This window comes from Protobothrops mucrosquamatus, unplaced genomic scaffold, assembly GCF_001527695.2.
Source record: "Protobothrops mucrosquamatus isolate PMUCROS unplaced genomic scaffold, P.Mucros_1.0 scaffold1848, whole genome shotgun sequence".
Classification (NCBI taxonomy): domain Eukaryota; kingdom Metazoa; phylum Chordata; class Lepidosauria; order Squamata; family Viperidae; genus Protobothrops; species Protobothrops mucrosquamatus.
Genome location: NW_015387978.1, coordinates 27,487 through 36,398, shown reverse-complemented (window position 1 = coordinate 36,398; position 8,912 = coordinate 27,487). Strand labels below are relative to the sequence as shown.

The 8,912-nt window shown below is 46.6% G+C and overlaps 1 protein-coding gene across 1 annotated transcript in view; it reads right to left on the bottom strand.

The window, feature by feature from the left end:
- EEF1D (eukaryotic translation elongation factor 1 delta) overlaps window positions 1–8,912 on the bottom strand; it is a 30,395-nt gene that overhangs the window by 8,488 nt on the left and 12,995 nt on the right. The window contains 2 exon segments of the mRNA XM_029285551.1: window positions 4,509–4,522; window positions 7,033–7,040. Coding sequence (XP_029141384.1) covers window positions 4,509–4,522; window positions 7,033–7,040 — 22 coding nt within the window.

Below are 8,912 nucleotides of genomic sequence, written 5' to 3'. Positions count from 1 at the left end.
CCTCCCTCCCTCCCATCCATCTTCTTCCTTCCTTCCTCCTTTCCTCCCATCTTCTTCCTTCCTTTCCTCCCATCCATCTTCTTCCTTCCTTCCTTTCCTCCCATCCATCTTCTTCCTGCCTCCCTCCCTTCCTTTCTTCCCATCCATTTTCTTCCTGCCTCCCTCCCTCCCTTTCCTGAGGAATTCTGCGAGTTGAAGTCCACAAGTCTTAAAAGGACCATGTTTGAAGACCCCTGAGCTATAGAGTTCAATCCAATTTTGGCTTGATTCCCACCCCTCCCCCGCATAAACAAAAGGATTCTCTTCTGCATTCATCAACAAGCTACTCTGGCATAGTGCAACAACAAATTGTGAAACCCACAAAAGATTAAAAGGGATTTGGGGAGGGGGGGAAGAGAGAAAGCATGCAAGATATTAGCAGCGCAAACTCTTGAGTGAACCGGAACCCTCTCTTGAATCGTGCCATAATAATAATAATAGTAATAGTAATAACAACAACAACAACAATAATAATAATATTTAATGATGATGGTGATGTTGGAAGGGACCTTGGAGGTCATCTAGTCCAACCCCCCTGCTCAGGCAGGAAACCTGCGTGGGAAGGGATTTCTGCCAAGCAACAGATTTTTTTCATTGAGAAAATCTACAGGGTTGCTAAACATCGGCCCATTATTTGATGACCTATAATCAATTCGTCAATCAGGTACAGGTTATCTTTAACTTACAACCATTCGTTTGACGTTACCGTCGCACTGAGAAAAGTAACTGAGGACCACTTTTTAAATTTGCGACTGTTGCAGCATCCCATTGGTCCTGTAATCAAAATTCAGACGGCTGGCAACCGACTCATATTTAAGTATAGGGTATCACTATTATAAGCATCCAATGCTTACGAGGCATGGATGTCTCTAAATGAAGTGAGGAATTACTTTACGGCTTAAAGAAGCCAAAATGCTGATTAGAAAAGAATAGAATAGAATAGAACAGAATAGGAGCTGGAAGGGATCTTGGAGGTCTTCTAGTCCAGCCCACTGCTCAAGCAGGAGGACCTATATCAGGGATAGGCAACCTTGGCTCTTTTATGACTCGTGGACTTCAACTCCCAGAATTCCTGAGCCAGCCACGCTGAGGGAAAAGGGAGAGGTTTCCAAGCTGAGCTATGCTGACTCAGGAATTCTGGGAGTTGAAGTCCAGACACACCAAGGTTGGGAAGCATTACCTCAGACTGTATTTTTTTCTTCCTAAGAATACCAAATTCTGCCTCAAGAAACAAATACCGGTATGCTTGGTTAACACAGATTACCAGTAGAATAAAACTTTCTGGGTATAGGCCAGGGATAGGCAACCTTGGCTCTTTTATGACTTGTGGACTTCAACTCCCCGAATTCCTGAGCCAGCCACGCTGAGGGGAAAGGGAGAGGGTTCCAAGCTGAGCCACGCTAGCTCAGGAATTCTGGGAGTTGAAGTCCACCAGTCATAAAAGAGCCCAGGTTGCCTACCCCTGGTCTAGGAGGCAGGAGGACTTAGGACAGGGGTAGGCAACCTAGGCTCTTTTATGACTCCTGGACTTCAACTCCCAGAATTCCTGAGCCAGCCATGCTGAGGGGAAAGGGAGAGGTTTCTAAGCTGAGCCATGCCGGCTCAGGAATTCTGGGAGTTGAAGTCCACGAGTCATAAAGCGGCCTAGGCCAGAGGTAGGCAACCTTGGCTCTTTTATGACTGGTGGACTTCAACTCCCAGAATTCCTGAGCCAGCCACGCTGAGGGGAAAGGGAGAGGTTTCCAAGCTGGGCCATGCTGGCTCAGGAATTCTGGGACTTGAAGTCCAGGAGTCATGAAGGGGCCATAGTTCCCCCATGCTGGCTCAGGAATTCTGGGACTTGAAGTCCAGGAGTCATGAAGGGGCCATAGTTCCCCCATGCTGGCTCAGGAATTCTGGGAGTTGAAGTCCACGAGTCATGAAGGGGCCAAAGTTTCCCTCATGCTGGCTCAGGAATTCTGGGAGTTGAAGTCCACCAGTCATAAAAGAGCCAAGGTTGCCTACCCCTGACCTAGACCACCTCAGACAGGTGATTGATCCTCTCCGGAAGGATGGCTGAAGGTCAGGGATTCAAGAGAGGAAATTCAGAAGCACAAACGAACAGAAATAGACAATGGACAGAATTTCCCAAGCAACACGACAAAGAGGCATGCAGGACGCCCGTGTCTTCCATGCCGGCTGGGACGGACAGACAGACAGACCTGTCCCACCAGCGACTTACAGCCTTGGGACCCGGGCGCTTCTTGGGCCGAACAGGAGCAGCTTCCTGGGGTTTTTGCAAAACTGTCTTCAGCTGGAAAAGGGCAAGACATTTATTTTTTTTCCCTTGGTAAAATAATACCATCGCAACAGAGATTCATTCATGCAGTGCGTGTGGTTTTGTGTGCTGCTTGCGTCCCACGGATGAGACTCTTGCTTGTTTGTGTGGACCGGTTTGCTGGCATGCCACAGCCCGGGACCAGTCCACGGAACGGGGGGTGGGGACCCCTGAGCTAGAGACTATTGTAACTGGAATTATAGTTAGGATAATCAATGAAAGTTGGCTTGGCTGACTGTTCTCCATGCACGAAACACCACGATGTGGAACAGGGTATTCTGTAACATCCTTGGATGGACGAAATATTTGTATCCGGACAATAGTCTCCTTGCTAAAAGCGTGGAATTGTTACTGGGGGCAACCCCATTGTTGTACCTACCCTTACCCCAACTCTATCCCCGAAACCCTAACCCCGAACCCCAATACCTATATCAGTGTTTCTCAACCTTGACAATTTTAAGGCATGTGGACTTCAACTCCCAGAATTCCACAGCCAGCATTGCTGGCTGTGGAATTCTGGGAGTTGAAGTCCACATGCCTTAAAATTGTCAAGGTTGAGAAACACTGACCTATATTAAGGTGACCAACTTTTTTAAAATGAAAAGGAGGACACAAATAAATCGAAGAAAAAAAATATCGTAAATAAAAGAAACATTTTATTCATTGCAACAATAATACAGACAGCTTGCATGTGCAAAGTTTGCCGGCTGGGTGTTTTGGCGCGCTCGGCAGCAATTCCTATTGGCTTCCGAAAGCCAATAGCGGTGTCGTGATTCCGTGCCAGCCTGTGTTCCCAACAGCTGAGTCTGGGGAATCTGAGGAGGAGGAGGTGGAGGAGGCATTTGAAGGGCCATCAGGGTCAGAGGGAGGCTCTGATGAATTACAAGACTCACGGTTTGATGAAGAACCTGCACCCTCCAGTCGTGTTCTTGATGAAGCTCAGCTGTGTGGGGAGAATGAGTTAGACTTGGAGGATTCACACCTGATGGACATGATGATTGATGCTTGTAGATGCCGGCAATTAGCGAGAGCAGATCAGCAGCAGTCAATACAACTCCAGGGGAAAAGGAGAAGGCACTGAGAGGCAACGCCTTGGGGACTGCTGTATAAAAAGGGAAGGTGTGGGCGGTGCTGGTTGCTGAAGGCAACCGTTGCAAAGTACTTCATGGGATCATGTTCTGTTAGTCTTGCCGGTGACTACTTTTCTGTTTGCATCGTGTTTCGTGTGGACAATTTCCTCCATTTGGATTGTGTTTTGCTGCTTTTGTTTCTGGACTATTCGGCAGGTTTGTCACCCATATTAAAAGGGGTTTGGTTTGTTTTAAGTCTCCAGCCTATTTTCTCAACAGGGGTTTGGTCCTTGTGCCTTTAACAAGGACGGCTATAGGCTGGGATAGAACAAGCGGAAGTAGCACAGCTCATGCAAAAGTTGAAAAAACCCCATTAAAAAAAAAGGTGCCGGAACGCCGTTCTGAGCGTTCTATGAGGAAAAAAAAGCCCTGCAGATTAGTCTTCAAATATCGAAAAGAAGGACATGTAGGAGGACACTTTTTGAGGTAGGACAGAACCTACAAAAGGAGGACTGTCCTCCCTAAAGGAGGACGGTTGGTCACCTTACCTATATTGACCTTACCCCTCCCTTACCCCTTTAAAACCTAATAAAATATTGTTTAAAAAAAAAAAAGAAGAAAAAGAAATGCAGTCTGCGGTGGTGAAGCAGGAAACCAACCGGTCCGGGTTTCAAAGTGTACAAGTTAAACAAAGACAAAGAGCACAATTCACAACTGTCCCAAGATACCACATTGGTTCCCGGCAAATGCCCCCACCCCACAGCGTCTCCTTAAATCTTAATCCCCAGGTGTGCCTTGTGGAGTGGTGCGGGATGCTCTCCTCCCGAGCAATTTTGATGTTCCTGCCTCCGTTGTTCTTTCCTCCTCTCTGTTCTCCTTGCTCTAGGATCAGGTGGGAGGGGGGGCGCTTCCAAATCTGAAGGGCCCTGGCCTCCTCTCTATAGTCCTCTGATGCCACAGACACCCCCTCCTGGGTCTCAACAGAGTCCTGCTCTAACTCCATGTCTTCCTCGGATTCAGGCTCGGACGGTTCTTCAATGTAAGCCTAAATTTTGCAATGAGAAGCTCATGATCTGAGCCACAGTCAGCTCCTGGTCTTGTTTTTACTGACTGTACAGAGCTTCTCCACCTTTGGCTGCAGAGCACATAGTCAATCTGATGTCTGTGTTGACCGTCTGACGATGTCCATGTGTAGAGCCGTCTCTTGGGCTGCTGGAAAAGAGTGTTTGCTATGACCATCCTATTCTCTTGACAAAACTCTATCAGCCCGTGCCCTGCTTCATTTTGTACTCCCAGGCCGAACTCGCCTGTTATTCCGGTTATCTTTTGGCTTCCTACTTCAGCATTCCAGTCCCCCATGATGACAAGGACATCGTTTCTTGGTGTTGATTCTATCAGGTGCTGTAGGGCTTCACAGAACCGGTCGGTTTCATCCTCTTCCGCACCAGTGGTTGGGGCATAGACTTGGACTACTGTGATACTGAACCAGTGGTTCTCAACCTTTTTAATGCCGCGACCCCAACCGGTCGTAAGTCGAGGACTAAACCGGTCGTAAGTCGAGGACTAAACCGGTTGTAAGTCGAGGACTACCCAACCGGTCGTAAGTCGAGGACTTTCCCTGCCCGGGAGTGCCGCGCATGCGTGGTTCCGCCCCCTGCGCCGGCCGAGGCGTAGCTGGCAAGCGGCAGAGACGGAGCAGGCCGACCACCAGCTGGCCCAGCCCAAGGGAGGTAAGGCACCCGCCGGAAAAGGGGGAAAAAAATGGCGGACAAAAAAAATGGCAGACAGCCTTGCTTGGCGACCCCCGTGAAATGGTCGATCGACCCCAAATGGGGTCCCGACCCACAGGTTGAGAACCACTGTACTGAACGGTTTGCCTTGGATTCGCACTGAGATCATTCTGTCATTTTGGGGATTGTATCCCAGTATTGCTTTTCCTACTCTTTTATTGACTATGAAGGCTACTCCATTTCTTCTGAGGGATTCTTGCCCGCAGTAGTATACCTGATGGTCCTCTGAATTAAATTCACCCTTTCCTGCCCATTTTGGTTCGCTGATTCCTAAGATTGTCGATGTTCAGTCTTGTCATCTCTTGTTTGACCACATCCAGTTTGCCTTGATTCATGGATCTTACATTCCAGGTTCCTATGGAGAGTGGATCTTTACAGCATCCAACTTTCATTTCACCACCAGATGCATCCAAAGCTGAGTGTCCTTTCGGCTTTGGCCCAGTCGCTTCACTCTTTCTGGCGCTACTAGTACTACTAGCCCTCTGCTCTTCCCCAGTCGCATACTGGACACTTTCCGACCTGAGGGGCTCATCTTCCAGCGTCATTATCTTCCAGCTTTATCTCACTGACCTCGAGCCAGACATCCTAGAATGTGAAGTGAAATGGGCTTTAGGAAATCTGAGCAACAACAAAGCTAGTGGAGGTGACAGTATTCCAGCTGAGCTATTCAAAATCTTAAAAGACGATGCAGTAAAAGTGCTACACTCAACTTGCCAGCAAATTTGGAAAACTCAACAGTGGCCACAGGATTGGAAAAGGTCAGTTTACATTCCAATTCCAAAGAAAGGCAATGCCAAAGAATGTCCAAACGATCGCACCATTGCACTCATTTCACATGCAAGTAAAGTTATGCTTAAAATCCTACAAGCTAGACTCCAGCAGTACGTGCATCGAGAACCTCCAGAAGTATAGGCAGAATTTCGAAGAGGCAGAGGAACTAGAGATCAAATTGCCAACATACGCTGGATCATGCAGAAAGCGAGGGAGTTCCAGAAAAACATCTACTTCTGCTTCATTGACTATGCTAAAGCCTTTGATTGTGTGGATCACAACAAATTGTGGCAAGTTCTTAAAGAGATGGGAGTACCAGACCATCTTATTTGTCTCTTGAGAAACCTATATGCAGGTCAAGAAGCAACAGTGAGAACTGGACACGGAACCACTGATTGGTTCAATATTGGGAAAGGAGTCCGGCAAGGCTGTATACTGTCCCCCTGCCTATTTAAACTTATATGCAGAGGACATCATGAGAAAGGCAGGGCTAGATGAATCAAAAGTTGGAATTAAGATTGCCGGGAGAAATATCAACAACCTAAGATATGCAGATGATACCACTCTAATGGCAGAAAGTGAAGAGGAACTAAAGAGCCTCTTGATGCGGGTGAAGAAGGAGAGTGCAAAAGTGGGCTTGAAACTCAACATTAAGAAAACCAAGATCATGGCATCCGGCCCTCTCAATTCCTGGCAAATAGATGGGGAAGAAATGGTGGTAGGGACAGATTTTATCTTCCTGGGCTCCAAGATCACCTCAGATGGGGACTGCAGCCAAGAAATTAAAAGACGCTTGCTCCTGGGAAGGAAAGCTATGGCAAATCTAGACAGCCTACTAAAAAGCAGAGACATCACCCTGCCAACAAAAGTGCGTACAGTCAAGGCCATGGTTTTCCCAGTTGCAATGTATGGCTGTGAAAGTTGGACCATAAGAAAGGCCGAGCGCCAAAGAATGGAGGCCTTTGAGCTATGGTGCTGGAGAAGACTCCTGCGAGTCCCCTGGACTGCAAGGCGATCCAATCGGTCAGTCCTGGAGGAGATCAACCCCGACTGCTCTTTAGAAGGCCAGATCCTGAAGTGGAAACTCAAGTCCTTTGGCCACCTAATGAGAAGGAAGGACTCCCTGGAGAAGAGCCTAATGCTGGGAAAGATGGAGGGCAAGAGAAGAAGGGGACGACAGAGAAGGAGGTGGCTGGATGGAGTAACTGAAGCAGCAGGCGGGAGCTTCAATGGACTCCAGAAGATGGCAGAGGACAGGAAGGCCTGGAGGAACGTTGTCCGTGGGGTCACGATGGGTCGGACACGACTTCGCAACTAACAACAATAATAGATATAAGGTTCCACCTTTATGGAAAATGTCTTAAGAAAACACTCGATTATCTTTTCTTAAAGGTGCTTTCCCACCCCCTCCATATATTTGAATTTGGAGTTTTCCTGCTGTGTACACACACACACACGCACACACACTTAAATAGAGCAGCCTGGAGAAATCTTTGCTCTTCCTCCACGCCGGCTACGCTAAAAGTTCTGGAGAAGTTGCCACCCCAAACACGAAGGAAGACCTTTGAAATTTCAGCTGCCCTAAAGCTCTGATTCACTAAATTGAGTTCCTGCAACTTTTTTTTAAAAAAAAATATTTTTATTATTTTTTTTATAGTCATAAATGCTTAATATTTTATCAGCAAAACATGGTCTGGGTTTCCAACATTTAACTTAACTAATACATGTTAAATTCCTTTCTCTCTACCTCATTTTTCTAGCCATTGATAAAGGTATCCCATGTCCTAAAGCAGTGTTTCTCAACCTTGACAATTTTTAAGGCATGTGGACTTCAACTCCCAGAATTCCACAGCCAGCATTGCTGGCTGTGGAATTCTGGGAGTTGAAGTCCACATGCCTTAAAATTGTCAAGGTTGAGAAACACTGTCCTAAAGTATACTGAACTTTCTTTCTCTTTCATTTTCAATGTCAATCTATCCATTTCTGCACAATCTAAATTTTTTTAATTAACTCTTCCTCCGTTGGCGAAATCTTCGTTTTTTCCAATGTTGAGCGAATACAATTCTCGCTGCAGTTAAATACACGCAAAATTCGATATATACGCTCTTTCTCATAGTTTCCTACAATTACGCCCAACAAAAATAATTCTGGCTTAAAATCTATGTGTTTTTTAGTCATTTTCTCTAACCGTATGTGTATTCTTGACCCGAATCTTTTGGCTTTGGGGCATGTCCACCCAAGATGGTAATAAGTGCCTGGTTTTTGCCTACATTTCCGACAGTTGCTAGGCATGTTTTTCAACATTTTTGCTAACCTCACCGGTGTTAAATGCCATCTGTAAAACATTTTGTACAGATTTTCTTCGTAGGAGTTCCTGCAGCTTTTAAAGGGTTAAAAACAGAGAGGGAGCCGAGAAATGTTTCCTGCTGGCGCCACTGATCCAGATCATTTCTTTTTATCCCATTCAGGGGCAGGGGGCCTGGGTTTTTCCAAGGGACTGCCGGTCTCTTAAATAAAAAGAGTTTGTATTTCTGTTCGCCTGGGGTGTTTGGGCAGAGTGGGGGGGGGGCTACAGGTTCCTTCAATGCAATGCTGTCTTTTTGTGAGACCAAGGAATTGTGACCTTCTCTGTACAAGTCCTGCCCTCTAGAACAGAATGTCCCCGGAGTGCCTTGGCTTTTTTCCCAGGCCTGGCACAGGAGGGCATCTGTGAATCCCTCTTGAACATTTTCTCAACGCTGGGCCTTTAAGTTACGTACTGCACATATTGTAAAGCACCCAACGTCCTTATTGCAGCTGGGCGGCAATAATAATAATAATAATAATAATAATAATAATAATAATAATAATAATAATAGGAAGAAGGAGAAGAAGCAGAAGCAGCAGAGGAAGGAGGAGGAGGAGGAGGAGGAGGAGGAGGAGGAG